The following is a 19112-nucleotide window of genomic DNA, read 5'->3' on the forward strand; positions in this document are numbered from 1 at the left end:
TACTGAAATGATACTTTATCTGGGAAAGACTAGGCAACCAATCAACTATACAAGCATAGTATGAATAGCGGTGAAGTTTGAGTTTGAGTAAGGTCTTAGCAAAATCGCCTGACTTGCCTTTATATCTGACTCGCCTACGTGTCTGAATTTCAAAACTTGTGTGGATAGACGTGTACAAGTGTTAGCATTTCCTTCTCTAGTTTAGTGGCAGGAGCATTCCTTAAAAAACACAGTTGCTTTCCAGCTTTTACAGTCGACTGAGAATACATGAATGTGTTCTAGGGATCGTAAAGCAGAAGTGTTTACCTGCTATCACGAAGTTGACGGACTGAAAGTGGAATGAATTAAGTGGGCTACGACCTGTCCATTTCGAACATCTTATCGAATATATGCTGTTGTACGTGGGTTAGATTGCTCGTCCCATTGCAGAAGAGCCGCCCCAGCGTGTTGGCTTTGGAGTCTCTACTATTTTCCGTGTGTGAGTCTGCTGAGAAGAGAACTTACACATCGGCGCCAGCGACACCAGAGGCGAGAGCGAGGGATTGGGTTGCTTCGGGATCAATCCTACTCTCCCCATACTTGAGATGACTATATCTGATACCACTATGATTGCGCGTGCTCACCCACCTCGTCCTTCGGCTGCTTGTCATTCACACGGACCTTGAAGCGATCCAGTTTTTCGTCCGCCCAATAAGGCTGCGAGTCGAACCCAAATTGCAGAATCTCTGGTCGCTGATAGTGTCCTGCGGCATCAATCCAGACTTTCACAGCACCAAGCTGTGAAAAGTCTATCTCGCCCTGCACCAACTTCTCTTCAGCACCAGTATGCGGACCGGCGATGAAGGCGCAAAAGGGATGCAGTATCGACGACCAGCCTCCACCAGCTTTAACAAGGTCCTGTTTCCCGAGATTCCCCTCCATCCAGCTAAGACACGTCTCATCAACGTAGTTGGATGCGGTGATAACGAAGACTTGCGCAGTCAGAGCGTGCGTCTTCATCAAGGCCTCGATCTGCGCGTCAGCTACTGCCTCGAACCCAGCCATCGTTGAGAGCGCTGGCCATGCGCCCGCATGAATGTGTTGGTTTTGCATGATCAACGCCTGTCGAGCACCGTTCATGGTATGTTCCCAGCATGCCAGACCCCCCAAATTATAACCCAAAGACAAAGGCCAGTTACGCAATGAACTTCCGTTACCCTGAGCCCAGATGTATCGCTCGGCATAAGTGGGCTGGAGTTTACGATGGACACCTAGAATGGTACCATCGCTATCGATAATAACTTGTGAGTTAAACAGTGTGTGTCCGTTCGCGACACGCTCGGAAATACCCAGGTTGATAGCTACACCCGTCCGTCGGCACACTTCTTGGATGGCACTGACATCTTCGCCATTAGGCTCTACCACGACACTTTCCTCAGCGTATTTGGCCAATGAACCGACCTGCTTCAGTGGAGGGTAACACTCGGCCCAGTACTGTGAACATCATCAGCACTGGTGGTCATCGGACAACGCAGCCGCAATCTGGTAATCGAGTCGGCATACCGGATAGCCAGGGATGAATGTTTCAGGAAACACCAGCAACTTGATTTCTTGATCGGCAGCCTGCTCGATAAGACTGATCGTCTTCTTGATCGTCGCGCCTTTGTTCATGAACACTGGCGCAGCATGGACGGCGGCCACCTTAAACTTGGTTTGTTTAGCCGCCATCGTATGATGACCCGGTGAGTGAGTTATGTAATAAGAAAAACAAAGGTGGTACCGATTTAATGTCAGAGAGAAGGAAATCAAAAGACGAACGGATTGTGGGGAGTGACTTCATGTCGCTACACCACATGCGACGATGAGAGTCCCACTCTTGAGCTTCCGAGAACGTGACTGATCAGCTGGTGCATAATCTCAGCTGCACCCCGGTAAGATATCGAGGCTTTATGACGATTGCGAACTCCAGTTTGTTATTCACAACGTTCTTAGATTTCATCCTCCAAAACGCTTTCATGAGTCGATGTTGGCTGAAGGTATTTAACAGGCATTTCTATGACCTGTCCCTGGTTCCTTTTTAACCGGCACCGATTTTTCAATAGCGCCTCCCGCTTCTCCGCACTTTTAGTCCAGCAACTCCCACTTTTTGCATTGATCACGCTCTTCAGGACCTGTCTAGATCCCCTGACATTAGGTATTGGTAACGGCCAAGAAGTATTGACATGCAAACTAGGTCCGCACTTGCAAACCGGCTTCTACAACTTACAGCAGCTAGCCTTGTCGTCCACGGGAGACACTCTAGCGTACGATGGACTAAGACGTCCAGACCGTTTCCCAAGACGCTTTTCCAAGCAATGTCATAGCCATCGCTCACTGGGCAACGTTCCATGTCAAAACCAAGTCGCCGCACTACGCATCGTCGTTGACGTGGTGGGAAAGCAAAGCACAACCCGAGGTACTTGCACGCCATCGGCAAGAACTCATTGTGTCCGTTCGCTTGCCGACTGCTCGCTATCGACGTCTGAGGTCTGGGATTCTATCATGATGATCGACGCCGTTCGGGACTTTTCCTCTTGTCCAATCTCCACTAAGCCCTCCGCATGCTCGTGGCCCCGCATGCCACGCGCGCCCAAGAGCCAACTTCAACCCTGTACCATCCTAAAGGCGCGTTCTTTGTAGCGCTAGTAGTCAAGGCTTCTTGCAGGTGTCTGGACTATGTCTGCGAGGTCTGCCGTTTTTTCTTCACGCCAAGTTCCGCTCCGAGTGAAACATTTAGCCACGCGCCTGAACGTCTCCTGCCAAGGCCGTTACCCAGTCCGATTCGCCGTCCTCAGTCTGGTGCAATCCGCGTCATCCCAAGGGGCTCATCGCTGGCGTCTCCCAAGAAACATCTACATGTCCACAAGGCCCGACTCCGCGCACGATCTTTACGCCTTTCAAGTCATCTCTAAGGGGAGCCAATGACGCGCGGAAGTGGCTGCGCATAACTTGGGTGAGCGTACCGATCTTGGCGCGGTAGTAGTCGTATTGGCAGCAATCACAATGCCTACTTGGCGAAGTCGTTATGATTTTAGAATGACATGAGTAGTAGGCGCTGGAAGGGGCTGAGTTTATTTCATAAGTTTATAAGGCCCTCACTCGATAGACTTGTGGTTGTCATCAACGATTTTCCTTGAGGCTCCTTCATCTGTAACACGTACTACACGTCGAATATCATCGAAACTTACATCACCATGCTTATTCCGTCGCTGCTTTTCGTTTCCCTCCTGCCATCCGTGTTCGGATGTCCGCAACACGAGAATAACGAACGATCCCACCTCGTCGGGCGTCAGAACAATGCACAGAACCCCAATAATACTACAGCCATATGGGCTTACGAGGTAGAACAGAGACAAACGCAACAAAGACACATGACTAATCTTACCAGGCCAGTTATAACTGGGGAAAGCTCAGTCCGGAATACCACCTCTGTCAGACTGGAACCCAGCAATCGCCCATCGCGCTGTCCCTCAGCAATGGCTTGTCCCTCAACCACGTCCCCAAATTCAACTACGGCAACGCAACAGCCGGCAACTTCTACAAGTATGTTCCCTTCTCGGCATGTTTTAACAACGTTCTAATTGTGATCAAGCTGGGGATATGGTCCGGCGTTTACAATTGCGCATGACGGCGATTGGACTAAGCACCCGAGTTTCATATACGACAACAAGACGCTGTACCTGAAAGGATGGCATATCCATGCCCCCGCAGATCACTCTGTTGGTGGAACCCGTAGCAAGGCCGAACTACACTTCGTCCATGTCGACGCGTCTGGCCACGAAGCTGCGGTGCTCGCCTTCCGCCTCGATCCTGGTAACTTCAACTCGACATTCTTCGATCAACTGCCACCTATGATCGGGTTCAACGAGACAACTACACGTGAGCCTCTAACCTTGAATCTGGATTTGGCCCTGGAAGGCGTCATGCATTTCAATGAGTTCTGGACATACGCAGGTAGCCTGACGAGCCCGCCATGTCACGAGGGCATACGGTGGTTTGTTGCGCGCCAGATCTTGTTCACCGGTGTTGAGCAGATGCAGGCTATCTTGGGCGCGAGCACATACTCTGCAAGAGCTGAGCAGCAGGTGTGGCAGCATCGGATCAACGAGTGATCCAAAACATGGGTAGCAGTATTGGTGACGATGAACGTTGTGAGATATAGAAGGTTGTATGTCTTGTGTTGTATGTATATTTACCTGTTTCACGTAATTTGATGTGCATATCCAGGCATTCTCGGTTTAGAAAAGATCATGACATTTTTCAATAGACTATTCTCTTTCACTTGCTTCCCCTTTTCTTGTTTGTGTCCTCCAGTCCTCTATTCAGTCACCTGGCAGATTTTGCAAAAAGAAAAACACCTTGTCTCTCCACGACGGTCACCCACTGCACAAATCGGTAGGCCTGTGAATGAGGAATCAGCAATTTGTGTAGCACAGAAACGACACATCGCGTCACATCGTGTAGTTTCACCCGCGTCTGCCATTCCCATTCCTCTACCTTCAACCACATTACTCGGCTGTAACGAGAGAAAATGGTGAACGAAAACAGTATCGATCGGCAGTTCACAGAAGCCTTCAATAAAGCGAACGACTTGTACCGTGCTGACCGGCTGGACGAATGCGCCGCCAAAACTCGCGAACTCGTTGACGACCCCGCCAAATCACGATACCATCGTATGAAGGCACTTGTGATGCTTGGCTCGACATGTACTGACTTGCACCAAGCGAAAGAGTATCTTACTGAAGCAGAGGCATTATGGTGCCTGGTAAGGTGCTGGCATCCTGTTGGCGTGAACAACACAACTGATGAGGTTATGGCCGAGATATACGAATCGATTGTTGAGGTATATGACGCGCTCAAGGCAGAGAAACCGGAGAGTTATGATTTCGAGGACGCCATGCATAGACTTTTGGATGACCTCCACGACGCAGTCACTGGCGCACAGGCAGTGGTGGGTGATCTCGATTCGGAGACAAACTTAGAGACAGATTTGGGGCTTAAGAAGGTACACTACTTGTCATTATCTACGTAAGTTACTTTTCTCATTCTATCTTTAGGTTGAACAGCGGGAGCAGCCTGAGGTTAGTGTTTTTGAACCGCTCACACAATCAGATGGCGTGCAAGATCCACGTCAACAAATTCCACCTCCGTTACCGGCTCCGACGTCTACGAACTGTAAGCAGCTGCTTGTTTATTATGAAAGAATATGTGCTAACTCTTGTAGAAGGGCGAGCCACTGCCCCATCAGATCTACCTCCACCACAACCAGCTTTCCGCGCATCGTTGTCGAACTGTAAGCTGAATGAACATACAGCGTCTTCTTTAGCTCACCTATCTGATCTTTGTTGTCAAGGACGGACCTGTAACTCGAACAATCAATGGCAGAACTTGAGAAAGGGCAGATCGCAAGGAAAAGTTAATGGAAGACTCCCTGTTGGATATACTAAATTACCTTTCGTGACTCTCGATTAGGTCGCACTCGTACCTGGACGGTTAAGCAGCAAAGCTGCACGATTAAAGAACACAGATAAAGTAGGCAGGTGTGTACATGCAACGATAGAGGCACATACATTTAGGCCTTACTTTACATGTCGTGTTCAGGTTGTTTCAAGATTTCGCTGCAGTTTGGTTCTGCATTCTACACTTGATGGAAAGCGTGCACGCGGAAGGAACAAGAACTGGCACCGCCAAACGCTAGATCCTCACCAAGACTTGGTCACATTTGGCTGAACATAAAAACTACTCTGCGTCAAACTAAAGATAAAATGACAACATTGCAGTATAAAAAGATATCTTAATAACAAAAATAAGAACATGTAATACTCTTAGCAGCTTCCTATTCAAGTTCTTAAGAACTTTTGTACTGTGTTGATGTCGTGGCTTTCTAAAAGCATAGCTTTTGGCGGTGCCAGTTCTTGTTCCTTCCGCGTGGCGTGGTAGGAACACTACGTCACATCAGCCCTGCGTCGCTTCCCCAAGTCGTTCTCAACCCCGCTCGCATAAACATGTGAGGGGAACCATGAAGCGGATCATCTTCAACATCACCACTCATCATATCTCACGGAACGCACATCTGTCATGACGGAACCAGCTCCAACACAGCTACCCGTCAAACACCTCTTCAGGTTAGATGGGCGAACGATTTTGAGTGCGACTCGCGACGGAAATGACTTGGGACATGCAGCTGATATGAAGACGCAGTCTCTGGGGGTGTCGGCGCGGTGGGAACAACCGTTGCGAAAGCAATTCTCGAGAGTGGTGGCGACGTTGTCCTCCTGGATCGAGTTGCTCCAACGACCGAAGCCTATCGTCCGTTTACCCTTGTATTGTTCACGATACCAGATTCGCACCCAGACTAAGGCAACGATCAGATGTACTCAGTGACATTGCAAAGGCCAGCGACACAAAGGTGTGGTACCATCAGGTGGAGGTCCAAGATGAAGCCAGTATCACAACCACTATGAACGGCCTTCGATTGCGACATCCTATCAGAGGTTTTGTATCCTGCGCTGCCATCTCTGGGGAAAGTGACGCTTGCGACTACTCAATCGATGTGTTTCGGAAGATTCTCAACATCAACATAAGTGGCACTTTTTTGATGGCACGAGCAGCAGCAAACGAAATGCACAAGGCCAATGTCACCGGCAGCATCGTCCTGATCGCGAGTATGAGTGGCCACGTTAGCAACCGTGGAATCAACACGTCCCCTTACAATGCATCGAAAGCCGCAGTGCACCAGCTCGCTCGCTCTCTAGCAGCTGAATGGGGACATGCGCAAAACACATTCCCAGGTAGCACACCTAGCGACACAAACCCAACCCCCTCTCTCGAGCCACGCTCGGTGTACCCTCCAATCAGAGTCAACACCCTTTCCCCTGGCCATATTGAAACACCCATCAGTGAAGCAGCGCGAGTGCGCGGGCTGACAGATGAGTGGGCAAAACAAAACATGCTTGGACGCATCAGCCAGCCTGAGGAGTATCGAGCAGCAGTGCTGTTTTTGCTTGGCGAGGGGAGTAGCTTCATGACGGGTGCGGTAAGTAAACAACACCCTTCTCACAGCATCTACTTGCTTCATGTAGAAGCTGGAGAGCTGATGGGATGGATAGGATCTTCGCATTGATGGCGGACACTGTGCTTGGTAGATCCGCAATAGCAGCACTTACGACATCTGCTCCAAGACAGGCAGCTCTGCCCATGCTCACTCCACAGGTGCAGTCACATCGATGTTAAGGGAGGTTCGGGTTAAGGTGACTACCGCTTTTGTCGACTATAATGACCGGCACAGTAAACCCTCGTAACATCACCAATCTAAATCCCCTGTGTCCTCGTCGCTATGCCTTATCGTCATGTCGCTCATATGTTGTGTGACACATGGAGCCTGGTGGAAAGAGGAGTTCCGCTAGCACTGGCCACGTCGCCAAGCTTTGCGGGGCCTTCCGCCGCCCACTGCAACATCCCACACGCCCCTATCTCCATGACTGGTGTGTTTTGGACTCCCTAGTGTCGCCCTTGTGCCTGTCTATCTTTTATTAATGGTGACCGACAGCGATCACCTGCACGGTAGTACAGAGCCAATTGTACAACACCATGTTCAGGGCCACGATACCGCCTGCTCGTTACGGAACAGTTCCCTCCATCTTCTTTCGACGAATCTGATGATCAAAGAACAGAATCAGGCCTGTGCGTCCGCTACATAGATAACGATATGCTAGCCAATCAAGGCCAAGGCACGTCTTAAGTGCTTTTCGGCGCCGCTCACGTAGTTTGTCCAAAACAAGCATCTCGGAAGGCACCTTGTATAACACGCAGTGTTATACGGGCATCTCTGTTGTCCAACAGCGCGCGAGTACTAGGACTAAAGAACGGAGTCAGGACCAAAGAAGAAGGCATGAAGGTTAGCGCGTGTCTCGAATCTCAAAGCAGGCCAATCAGAATGAGCGAAGATATTACTGTAGGGCATGACCTACCAACCATTAGCAGAAGGTCAGGATGGGACGAGGGCAGTCGAAGATCAGGTAAGTATATAGGCGCTTTTGCTCTTCATTTCTTCCAAAGACGTTGTGCTTCATCCTCTCATTCTTACGGGCCCTCTATACCCTCCCGCCACTATGAAGTACTCTCTCATTGCATCGTTGATCCTCCAGAGCACAGTCGTGCTTGCTGATCTGCTGCCTGTTCACTTCAAAGCACCAACTGCGGCGCACTTCAGGGAGCTCGTCCGCAATGACACATACGACTTCGGCTGCAGGGCGGTAGCTCACCCCACCGAGGATGGACAGTTCAAGCTCCACGCTCTCCTCACCGAGGAGCAGATCGCCGACTTTGAGAAGGAATACCGATCCGTGCCCGAGATCTCGGTCTTCAGGCAGATGGTGAAGAGGGCGGCTACCGCTCCCATTGGAACCGGTGATCGATTCAAGTCTGGCACTATTGCCCCGTCGGGTCTTGGAACCAAAGCCTCAGGATCGACCATCGCCAGCATCATGAACGTTGCGGAGATTAGCTCGGCTATCCAGGCTCTCGTCACTACCTACGGCGTCAACACTGTCACCCTGCCATACAAGACTTTCAACGGCGCGAGCCAGACCGCTGCGTTTGTTGGCGCTGGCACAGACAAGTCAAAGTACCGTCTCTACCTCAGCGCCGGTATGCACGCCCGTGAGCGTGGTGGACCGGATAACCTCATCTACTGGGTCTCCGACTTGCTTGCTGCCAACAAGGCCGGCACCGGTCTTACATACGGCGCAAAGTCGTACACCAACGCACAAGTCAAGAGCGTCCTCGCCGCCGGCATCGTCTTCTTCCCGCTCGTGAACCCCGACGGCGTAACCTACGACCAATCCTCCAGCTCGCTGTGGCGCAAGAACAGGAACACCAGGTCGGGCTCCAGCGGCTCATCGATCGGCGTGGACATCAACCGCAACTTCGACTTCCTGTGGAACTTCCGCAAGTACTTCGACTCATCGGAAGCGCCGGCCTCGACGTCGCCCAGCTCCGAGACCTTCTACGGCACTGCAGCTGCCTCCGAGTCCGAGACCAAGAACCACGTCTCCGTGTACGACTCGTTCCCCAAGATCCGCTGGTTCATGGACATCCATTCCGCGGCCGGCGACATGCTGTACAGCTGGGGTGACGACGACGACCAGGGCACCAACACGGCCATGAACTTCCTCAACACGGCGTACGACGGCAAGCGCGGTCCCGTCGGCGATTCCGTGTACAAGGAGTACATCCCCGCGGCTGACCAGACGAATGTCAGGAACGTGGCTGCGAAGACTGTCGCTGCTATGAAGGCTGTTGGCGGCCGTTCATACGTGTCCATGCAGGCTGTGGGATTGTACCCTACGTCTGGTGCCAGTGATGACTACGCGTTCAGCAGGTTTTGGGCTAAGAGCGGCGTGAACAAGGTCTATGGCTTTACTATGGAGTTTGGATACTCGACGAACTTCTACCCCACGTCGTCGGAGTTCAACCAGAATATCCTGGATACAAATGCTGGGTTCATGGACTGGGCGCTGGCTGCTATTGCTATTGGGCTGGAGTAGAGATGATTGTTATGATGATGATGTTGATGTTGATGATGAGCAAGGCTTTGGTCGTATGAGGTTTTGCAGCTTCTTTCTAAGCACGACGTAGCTAGTGGTGCGATATATACTCCAATGAATTTCTTCAAACAGCAGACTCTGAAGCTGAGCCCACACTTGTCCAGACGAAGACGAAGATGTGGGATGATTATGTGACGTCAACGCGAAGGAAGCTCCACCTAAACCCCTCTACCCCAGCTCCGAGGTCCATCAAGCTCCCCCATCTCACCCACCGTGAACGCGACAAACAACAGCCCCACATACACACACACGCACATAGACGCATACCCACCCAACCCACAACCCACAATGCTGCTCCTCGGCCTAACAGGCTCCATCGCAACCGGCAAATCCACCGTCTCCACCCTCCTCTCGCGCGCGCCCTACTCCCTCCCCATAATCGACGCGGACCTAATCGCGCGCCAAGTCGTCGAGCCCGGCACCGCAGGCTACACCGCAATCGTACAACACTTCCTGCCCTCAACACCCGACCTACTACTCCCAGATGCCACACCGCGCGGACGCCCACTAAACCGGCCCGCGCTGGGACGCCGCGTATTCGGCAGCGGAGCAGACAAGGAGCGCGACCGCAAGACACTAAACGGCATCGTGCACCCCGCCGTGCGCAAGGAGATGTACAGACAGATGGTGTGGGCGTACTTGCGCGGGAACTGGGCGGTGGTGCTGGATGTGCCGCTGCTGTTTGAGAGCGGGTGGGAGCGGTATTGCGGGAGTATTCTCGTCGTCGGCGTGTCGGACCCGGGGATTCAGATTCAGCGCCTGAGGGCGAGGGATGCGCATTTGACGGAGGAGGATGCGAGGAATCGCGTTGTGAGTCAGGGGGATGTGAGGGAGAAGGCGGAGCGTGCGTTGAGGAGGGGGAAGGGGAGGGGGGTTGTCGTGTGGAATGATGGCGGGAGGGAGGAGTTGGAGGGCCAGATTCAGGGCGTTATGCGCGATTTGCGGAGCGGGAGTCCGCGCTGGTGGAGCACTTTGCTTTGGGTGTGTCCGCCGTTGGGGGCCGTGGCTGGGCTGTGGAGTTGGTATCGTATGAGGGGCGTGCAGTTGAAGTGGGAGGAAGAGAAGAAGAGGGAGAAGTCTAAGTTGTGAGGAGAGTGGATGTGTTTGTCTGTTCGACATGTGCGCTGGATTGAGTCGGTAATTACTCGCAGTACGGATGTTTTCATGGTAAACGTTCTCACGAGTTTCGTATATCACGTCTATTCCATCTGGCTCGTCGTCACTTACTTCATCTCATTTTCCCCATCGACGTCAGTCATGCCGCTTTCACCTGTCTTTCACCACCATCCCTTTCCCTTACCAAAGCGACACTACCTCTCCCACCCTCACACTCTCCAAACCTTACCCACAACGCGAAAACACACCCCAACATGCCATCATCAACGACATCCTCCCTCCCACCCCCCTCCTACATAGACGACACGCCCATCCTCCCCCTCACAAAACCCAACACCCCCAGCCTCGCCTCCTCCCTCGCATCCGCCTACACAGGCAGCTACATCGACGACGGCGCGGACCTCCTCCCCCACTCCTCGCACCTCCCCGGCTTCGCCCCCCTAAACCCCACATTCTACAAGCAGCGCAAGCGCACAGCCGACACAGCGCTCTGGAACGCCGACGTCCAACGCGCCGTGGACGGGGATATAAAGCGCAGTTTGGCGGTGCTGCGGCGGGGTGTGCAAGTCAGGCAAGTTCTTGAGGAGGGGGATGAGGAGACGGAAACGGTAAGGATCCGCGTGCCGGGGGAGTGGGGCACGTTTGTTATCCGGGAGAGGGAGAGGGGGCGGGTGGTTGTTGTGGGGAGGGAGGGGGAGTTTGATTCGGGGGTTAGGGGGGAGGGAGGGGAAGAGGGGGAGAGGTGGGTTAGGGATGAAGAGAAGGGGATGGGGAAAGAGAAAGAGAAAGAGATGTATGGGAAATCTCACGTCGAATACCGAGCTCTTCCTGCGAAGTCACTTACTTCTATACTGGAGGAGGAGTACGAGGATACGTGTTTGGAGGAAGAGTCGGGTGTCGCGTCGCCGACGGGGTTCTTCATGACGGGGGGTGGGAGTGGATGGCCCTTGTTGAGGACTGGTATATCGGTGGCATCTGCATCGAAGGCGTCACGGTCGAAGGCCAAGTCGAAGGAGACGTCGAGATCAGACTCGTCGCCTAATGTACGGCCACTATCGCCTGCGAGATCAGCTGCAGCGTCTCAGCTTTCTGCGAGCAGTGTGGAGGTTGTCCAGGCATGGGAAGGGGATGGTTCGCACAAGTCGTGGAGCAACAAGAAGTTAGACGGCAGGAAGTCAGACAGCAGAGCGTCAGACAAGCAGTGGGACGACGCATCAACCAGGTCTCACAGGAGCAAGAAGAAGGAATTTGACAGTATGTCTGCGAAGACGTATTCTACATACAGACCTCCAATTGTGGAGGACGCATCGTCTACGTCGTCTGGAAGTGTGGGAGAAGTGAGATGGGGCGGGAGTGATAAGAGTGCAAGTCACAAGAGCAGAAGCAAAGACGGCAGTGCGAGGGGATGGGAAGGCAGTCAGGCCAACTCGCAACATTGGAACGACAGCGTGAAGGGGAGTGAGAAGGGCTGGAGCCAGAGCGCACACGACGAGGCCACCTCCCAGCACTGGTCTGGCAGCGCACATGAGAAGACTACTTCCCAGCAATGGGGCGGCAGTCAGAATCGCTCTCGTGTGGGAGCCGCCAGCGAGACGAGTACGAGGTCTCGGGGAAGTCAGGGTCGGCGTCGTGTCCCCAGCGAGCAGAACTGGGATGGCTTCGAGCGGGTCAAGACGGCCAGCGAGGTTAGTGTTGCGGGGAGTGACGGGAGTGGGCGGACTTCTTTCGGGGACCGGTCGTGGGGTGGTGAGGGGCGGAGCAAGAAGAAAAGCGACGATGGCTGGGGCGGAAGTGGCGGTGGTGGTGAGCAGCGGAGCGAGTGGGGAAGGAACGAGGCGACGCCAGAGGGGGTGTGACGTTGACGAGCATTGATGGATTACGCGATGGGTTGGACTGGGGAAAGGATTGATCACGAACTCTAAAAAGCCATGTACGATTGCGCGCAAGACACGATGGAGAATGATGGCTGTGATGACTTCACGAGAAATGTCCCAGCCCCGGCCAAGGCATCGGTCCAGCAATCTCACACGCGTGCATGCTGCCTGGACGCGACGAAGCAGCACGAACGCGTCGGGCGTGCACAATTAGCAGCAGTGAGACCCCAGCCTCCTCGACAGGCAGCCTGTGAAACGCAGCTGAGGCTACCCGCCCCGCTCATGCACGCACTTCGCAGGCCCCGCCGCGATTTGGCACCTCGATGGCGCGTTAGGGCGGCTGTGTGGGAACCTGACAGCCAACGCATTGATTGGGCCGGGGGCGCAGAAACCAGTTTGTGGCATACGAGGGGACCGCGATTCCCATGGCGTGACGCGACACGCTAGGCACGCGTTATGATGGGGGCGTGCATGGCTCGAGTAGATAGACTGCCTGCCGCTGACTCTCTGCCTCTCTTCCTCTGCTCTCCAGGCTTGTCTTGTTGTGTTCGAGTCCTCGCTTTGCATTCTTGAGACCCGGCTGCACGCTGTCGAGACCTTCGTTGATATCTATCTACCCGTCTGCTTGCTGGCATTGAGTGATTTGTTGCTGGTCAGACTAGCTCGACGAACGGCATCTGCTCGGCATTCCCCGCTTCTCATTCCACCTCGCCATACCGACTGCACCACCACCACCGCCCATCTGACTCGGCTCGACTCGACGCATAGCTATTCGCACCTTCGCCCACTCTCTCCGCGCATTCTCTCGCCGCCGCCAGTCTTTACTTTACCATGGCCGCTATCACGCGTCAGCCGTTTGCCGAGCTCGGCTCGCCGCGCCTCCACGCCCTGCAGAGCGCGAAGAACAGGCAGAATGGTGAGCAGCGCCCACTTGCAATTGACACGGAATGACTACTAAACGCGTCGTGACAGCCTTCTCCATGTCGCCCACCTTTGCTGCCTCGCCATTGAAGTCCGCGCCCACGCCCTCGACGGGTAAGCGCCAGCGCGCGCCCGAGATCTTCGAAGACGACGCCGACTCAGAGAACACGGATCCCACCACCGTCAGCTCGCCCAGCAAGAAGACCAAGACCAGCGACGCCAGCGTCTTCACGAAGCCATCCAGGTACTCGCTGACGACATCGCCCGCCACTCCCGTGCCTTCGATCCGCAAAGCCCTCTCCTCGCCCAACACGACGCAATCCACGCCCATTAGCCACACCCGCGGCTCGCCCAAGCACAACCGCGTTGGTGCCCTCTCCAAGCGCCGCGCCTCCAGCTCGCCCTTTCGACGCGTCGACCCGCCTTCGTTCTCCCAGCGCCCCGCCCTCCCCTTCTCTATCGACGCGGCTCTCAGCGGCACACTCAAGACCTACACCCCCAAAGCCGCTCCACCAACACCTGCACCCGCACCTGCACCTGCCCCTACACCTGCCCCCGTCCAAAATGTCTCCACCCTCGACGACTCCATGCCCAACAGCTGGTTCTTCGCCATCCACGAGGACACGCCCGAGCAGGAGGCTGCCAATCTGATGGAGCACTCCGCGTCCGTCCTCGACATCAGCACCGACGACGACATGGAAGCCAAGAAGCTGACCGAGCACCTCGAGCGCGGCAAAGAGAACATCCCACCCCCAGACTTCACCGCCACGCTCCCAGACCACGACGCCACAGAACACTCCACCCCGCGACCGCGTCTGAGGAAGATCGCCCAAGACGCCATGGACGAGGACCGCAGACCACTGGGCGACCTCCCACCCGCCGACTTCTACGCAGAGGGCTGCGACAAAGATACCTATGTCACCGTCGACACGGGTATTGAGAAACCCTCGAGCCTGTCCAAGGAGTGCGATTTCACACACGACGAGGCGGCGGATGAGGAGAACGTCGCGCCTGTTGTTGAGCGGAAAGAAATAACACCGGTTGGGAAGTCGGGTGGTGATGTGCTTGCTCCTGCCTCAGTACAAAAAGACGGCGTGTCTGTTGCTCCATGACATGAGATTTGAGGTTGCTTCCTTGTTTGTTGTCTTCTTCTTCTTCTTCTTCGCCACCACCACTTCTATTCTGTTCTTGAACGTCGGAGTATACATGCATACACGATGTTATGTTAGCGTTTTGTTTCTTGTCCATCTTTTGTAGTTGTTTACGTTTGGAAATAGCCGGTGCGGTGCGGTGCGGTGCTTTTGGCCAATGGGCGATACCTTTAGTCTAGCTAGTTTGCTGTTATGTAGGTAGTGTTACCAAGGAGGAGAAATAATAAATACATCCCTTGACTTATACATACTTCTGTCTTGATATACATGCATCGCGTGCGTGAGACCAAGTCCGACGATAAGCAACAAGCCCATCGCCAGTCCTTCGCCCATCCCCTCACATAAACAACTCCTCACGTAGCCTTCCTCCTCGGCTGCTCCCCCCCAACCTCCAACCGATACCCCTCCCCGCCCCTCTCCGTCTCCAAATCCTTCTTACTCTTGACCTTGCCCCCAATCTCCGGGAACCCAAACGCCTCGCTCCTGCCCCCCTCCAACCCCTTCCACGCCCCCAACGTCTGCCAATTCGTCCACGTCAACGCACCCACCCACGGCTGCACATTCCAGCCCAACTCCAGCACCACATCCGTCCTATTCTGCAGCCGGCCCGTCAGATCCGTGATCTGGTACTTGGGGCGCTGGTTCGCGAGGTGCAGGGTGCCGATATCCTTCTTCGCCGTTTCTGGGGTAGATTTCGGCTTTTTTCCTGCCGCGGCGGCTTTTTTAGAGATCTTGGGGAGGACGGATTTCTTCTTGTTGGCGTTTGGGGCCGTGGGGTGGATGTAGTGGTTTTGGTGCCAGGGGGCGGATGTGGAGGCGAGGATTGCGTCCCAGATTATTGCCTCGGAGGGGGGTTCGTCCGGGGAGAGGGAGGGGTAGGTCGCTTTTAGGTAGAGGAAGATTTGCTTGGTGTTCCAGTTGAAGAGGGTGTGGAGGTCTGTTGTCATAGTTTTTGTATGTCAGCTTACGTTGTCACATATGTACCATCTTTCGAAGTAAGGGTAGAAGCGAGTAGGAGGGTGAGATACATACCGGCATCCAAATCAAACCGCACATGGGCATACTCTTCTTTCTTGTAGCTGTAGTAGTGCGGTCGGCCCCTGACGACCTGCACGTTTCGCACTTCGATCTTTGCGCTAGGGCTCTGCGGGCTGATGAAGCTGCTCAGCGCGATCACGGCTGCTACGGTGAACGCGACTGTTGTGAAGAAGCCGAAGACATTCTGAAGGCGCACGAGTGTCGAGTGCATCGTGGAGGAACCGGAAGAGGTATGCTCAAGGGGTGGGGTTTTGTTAAACTCAATCCCCCGGGGAAAAGAGAGAGGTGCTGCTGGAGGGGCGGTTCTGTGGAGCTGTTTGGAGTACGGCAAGTAACACGTCTCTGGAGCTGGCGCGGAGTTCAGCCCTATGGAGCGCGCTAGTCGACTGGCTTGGCGATGTCTAACATTCTTAACTCGAATTAAATCTGTAGGGTTGGAAAGCAAATGGGAAGTCGATAGACACGTTCACGAGTGGGAGACTATTATTCATCTAGAGATAGTCTTGGTTGTCTCATTATCCAATCCAACATCAAGTGCTGGTTAGATATCTACCATCTCTAAACGCCCCTTCGCACATCACCGTGTTTGTCCCTCCAACGGCAACATCAAGACGCTACTACAAATCTTGAGGCCAATGTAGTTCTACTGCGGCGCAGCAGGCGCCTGTCCACCACCCCTCGGTCCACCGCGGCCACGAGGACCTCCCCTTCCACGGCCCCGTCCTCTGTGTCCGCCCCGTCCACCATCCAGGTTAGCCGGCGGCGGAACACTTGAGTAGTTCTGCGCGCGAAAGTTCGGGTTGTTCTGCACAACACCTTCGGCCGGATCGTGCATGTCCGTTATCGTGAAACCACCACGATTAGCCTTGAACCCTCCACGACCACGGGGCACAAAGTCTGAGCTACCGCCGCGATGGTTTCCGCGTGCATTGTGGTTACCGTTGGAGTGATCTTGAGACTGAAACTGGTGTCCGTTTGACTGTCCACGGGGCGCAAAGCCCCCTCGACCGCCTCGAGATGGGCCTCCATGGATGGGCAACGTCTGTTGATATTGTCCATCCCCATTCTGCCCGTGCACGCTTCCTCGGGGAGCCATACCACCACCACGTCCACTGTTGTCTCCACCACCGAAGGCTCCTCGGTATGAGCCACGGAGAGGAGGCGGTGCACCTGCTGGTATCAGCTGTGGACCACCAGGCGCACCCACACGAGGCATTGTGTAGGACTGAGATGCCTGTTGAGGACGCTTCGCCGCTCCTGCGCTGGAATAGGTAACAACTTGTTGGTCGGTTATATTGAGGGCCGCCGTTGCTGGAACGGTGGATCCTCGGAATGGAGAGCATCGGTCGCCAAGAGATGTTCCACTCATGAAGGTCGTGTCGAAGACGACGTCGAGAAGCATGACACGGGCTGTCCTGGTCTTGCCAATTACAGTACCAGACGAACCGATCGGTACTCTTCCAGAATCTTGGACGTAAACAATACGGTCGCCAATGGTAAACTCTTGGCCCCCGAGACGCTGTTCTGCATCAGACGGCTTGAGCAACGCACTACGTGGCACCTTTCCAACTTTTTTAGTCTCAATGGTCTTTTCCAGAGCTGCGAGATTGGCGTCAGCAGCGTGCTCAATCGCCTTGACAGTGTCCGAGTCGAGCTGCTCCGCATCCAACGGGACTTTCTCGAAATTCTTGGTTTGGACTTCCTTCAGCCATGCTCCGATCTCCTTGACCTTCTGTTTGGCAACCTCGGGAGCATAAAAGTCAGTATCCTCCCAACCATCACCGGTTGGGTTGTTGATGATGGCAGCAAAGAAATCTGGGAACTTGATCATGTACTGAGCAAGCAGATCCATCGCCTTTTGACTGTATTCCCAGCCGTTTGCCGACTTTCTGGAATAACCCAGGACCTTCAACTTCTTCGCTTCAAACTTGAGGTTCAATCCTAGGTTCAACTTCAGACCACTCGAATTTACCATGAACGAGGACGTCAACTTAGACAATGCTAGGGGTGGCATGTGCAGTTGCCTGGCGACCATGTACGATGGAATATACGGTGTCGACCTCTCGGCTTGTCTGACAATGTCGCGGCCAAAATCGGGCTCTGTCTTGGTCAACTTGACAACCATAATCGTAGCCTTGTTTTCCGCATGACCGATGATCTGCAGGGGTCGACCGTAGGCGTAGTCTCCGAGGTAGAACGCCCTTGCGCCCTCGGGGAACTCTTCCTCGATCGGGAGTGCTTCCTTCTCCAAGAAACGAGTGTCTGCGCTGATGACTTCGTCGACAATGGTCTGAGTCGCATACTCGATTTGTAGTCCTGGAACTTCGCCATACTCCTTGATGGTCGCGCCTTCGTCAGTCTTTCTCAAGCCCTTGAGCATTTCTACGTGCACAAGAGACTCGACTTCTCCAACATTCATACCGAGGCGCTTGCTGTAGGTATTTTCGATGCGATTCGCCATCTTCTTCCAGTCCGATATCTCCCTGGGTCCATGTGGTATGGCAACAGGGGCAGACGGGCCGCTTTCGGGTAGAACATAGTCGAATAGTTCGTCCGATACCTTTACCACCTTCGCTTCGTGCAGGAACGGATATCCAACATGAACGGCCTTTCCAAGCTTCTCCTGGGCATGAGTGACTGATGTTCGAGGTTCTGTACCCAGAAGAGTGATGATCATGCTTTCATTCCGGCTATCCTGTTGGAACACACTGACACCCGCGAAAGCAAGCTTGCCATGGAACGGCAGCACCTTCAAACTAGGGAAACCAGCTAAGGCTTCCGCTCCCAGTTTGACGTCGGTCATCAAACCAGCGTGGTATTCCAGTCCTTCCATGGTTGGTAGATCGAATATATTCTCTATGCACTTGCAGTGCGGGAGATCTGGGAAAATCCCGGGCAGAGACGACTGGTAGGTGAAGTCCACCTCGTTGGAGTAGGTGAATTTCAGTGAGACGCCAAATGAGTTGCGAGATTTCTCGTCTGCTGTCAGCTCGTCTTCTTTCGTTGCCATAGCCTTCAACAGCCTATCCTCTTGGATAAAAGGAATCCTAACAACAGCTTCCCAATCCTGCTTCTTTCCGTTCATGTCGAGATTGAAGTCTCGGGGATAAAAGTCGATGATTGGAGAGTCGTCTTGTGTCATGAGGGGATGGTAGGCCTCTGGTACAATCTTCTTACTGCGGTCTGGCAAAACTCCCATCAACTGCTGGAATGGCTTGAAAGGCTGACCAAGCTTGAAGTTGATGTCTGCCTTCAACCCTTTCTTGACATCAGAGATCATGGGCGAATAGTGGTAGCCATAGTACCATGGCCATGAAGCCACACCGCGATAGTAGTAGTAAAGAACCCACTGCAATCCTTGCACGTAGTTTTCAGTCAACTTGCGA

General features: G+C 53.8%; 10 protein-coding genes across 10 annotated transcripts; 8 read left to right on the plus strand and 2 right to left on the minus strand.

The window, feature by feature from the left end:
- Positions 1–265: 265 nt before the first annotated feature.
- P153DRAFT_425771 (carbon-nitrogen hydrolase) lies at positions 266–1814 on the minus strand. The gene is made up of 2 exons (XM_033672566.1): positions 1543–1814; positions 266–1473 (listed from the first exon to the last, which is right to left on the minus strand). The coding sequence occupies exons 1-2, from the start codon at positions 1705–1707 to the stop codon at positions 604–606; spliced, it is 1035 nt and encodes a 344-aa protein (XP_033519736.1). The 5' UTR covers positions 1708–1814; the 3' UTR covers positions 266–603.
- Positions 1815–1870: 56 nt separating this feature from the next.
- P153DRAFT_111621 (uncharacterized protein) lies at positions 1871–2885 on the plus strand. Its single transcript, XM_033661908.1, has one exon. The coding sequence runs from the start codon at positions 2035–2037 to the stop codon at positions 2656–2658; it is 624 nt and encodes a 207-aa protein (XP_033519737.1). The 5' UTR covers positions 1871–2034; the 3' UTR covers positions 2659–2885.
- A 327-nt stretch (positions 2886–3212) lies between these two features.
- P153DRAFT_378815 (carbonic anhydrase) lies at positions 3213–4130 on the plus strand (the record flags this gene model as incomplete). Its single annotated transcript, XM_033669829.1, has 3 exons — positions 3213–3359; positions 3407–3561; positions 3611–4130. 3 exons carry the CDS (start codon positions 3213–3215, stop codon positions 4128–4130), a joined length of 822 nt encoding a protein of 273 aa, XP_033519738.1.
- A 419-nt stretch (positions 4131–4549) lies between these two features.
- On the plus strand, positions 4550–5050 carry P153DRAFT_299997 (uncharacterized protein; the record flags this gene model as incomplete). The annotated part of the gene is made up of 1 exon (XM_033664308.1): positions 4550–5050. The coding sequence occupies one exon, from the start codon at positions 4550–4552 to the stop codon at positions 5048–5050; it is 501 nt and encodes a 166-aa protein (XP_033519739.1).
- A 981-nt stretch (positions 5051–6031) lies between these two features.
- P153DRAFT_370019 (short chain dehydrogenase) lies at positions 6032–7316 on the plus strand. The gene is made up of 4 exons (XM_033668921.1): positions 6032–6166; positions 6220–6327; positions 6390–7054; positions 7128–7316. The coding sequence occupies exons 1-4, from the start codon at positions 6097–6099 to the stop codon at positions 7161–7163; spliced, it is 879 nt and encodes a 292-aa protein (XP_033519740.1). The 5' UTR covers positions 6032–6096; the 3' UTR covers positions 7164–7316.
- Positions 7317–8129: 813 nt separating this feature from the next.
- P153DRAFT_299956 (Zn-dependent exopeptidase) lies at positions 8130–9566 on the plus strand (the record flags this gene model as incomplete). The annotated part of the gene is made up of 1 exon (XM_033664305.1): positions 8130–9566. One exon carries the CDS (start codon positions 8130–8132, stop codon positions 9564–9566), a length of 1437 nt encoding a protein of 478 aa, XP_033519741.1.
- A 172-nt stretch (positions 9567–9738) lies between these two features.
- On the plus strand, positions 9739–10907 carry P153DRAFT_348426 (CoaE-domain-containing protein). Its single transcript, XM_033666205.1, has one exon. It carries the CDS (start codon positions 9915–9917, stop codon positions 10713–10715), a length of 801 nt encoding a protein of 266 aa, XP_033519742.1. The 5' UTR covers positions 9739–9914; the 3' UTR covers positions 10716–10907.
- Positions 10908–11907: 1000 nt separating this feature from the next.
- P153DRAFT_370023 (uncharacterized protein) lies at positions 11908–12687 on the plus strand. The gene has a single exon (XM_033668922.1). The coding sequence runs from the start codon at positions 11999–12001 to the stop codon at positions 12596–12598; it is 600 nt and encodes a 199-aa protein (XP_033519743.1). The 5' UTR covers positions 11908–11998; the 3' UTR covers positions 12599–12687.
- Positions 12688–13168: 481 nt separating this feature from the next.
- On the plus strand, positions 13169–15038 carry P153DRAFT_324579 (uncharacterized protein). The gene is made up of 2 exons (XM_033665246.1): positions 13169–13532; positions 13589–15038. The coding sequence occupies exons 1-2, from the start codon at positions 13448–13450 to the stop codon at positions 14647–14649; spliced, it is 1146 nt and encodes a 381-aa protein (XP_033519744.1). The 5' UTR covers positions 13169–13447; the 3' UTR covers positions 14650–15038.
- P153DRAFT_111658 (signal peptidase 22 kDa subunit) lies at positions 14846–16055 on the minus strand. Its single transcript, XM_033661909.1, has 2 exons — positions 15721–16055; positions 14846–15625 (listed from the first exon to the last, which is right to left on the minus strand). Exons 1-2 carry the CDS (start codon positions 15935–15937, stop codon positions 15042–15044), a joined length of 801 nt encoding a protein of 266 aa, XP_033519745.1. The 5' UTR covers positions 15938–16055; the 3' UTR covers positions 14846–15041.
- Between the last annotated feature and the right edge of the window lie 3057 nt (positions 16056–19112).

Source organism: Dothidotthia symphoricarpi (assembly GCF_010015815.1).
Source record: "Dothidotthia symphoricarpi CBS 119687 unplaced genomic scaffold P153scaffold_20, whole genome shotgun sequence".
Classification (NCBI taxonomy): domain Eukaryota; kingdom Fungi; phylum Ascomycota; class Dothideomycetes; order Pleosporales; family Dothidotthiaceae; genus Dothidotthia; species Dothidotthia symphoricarpi.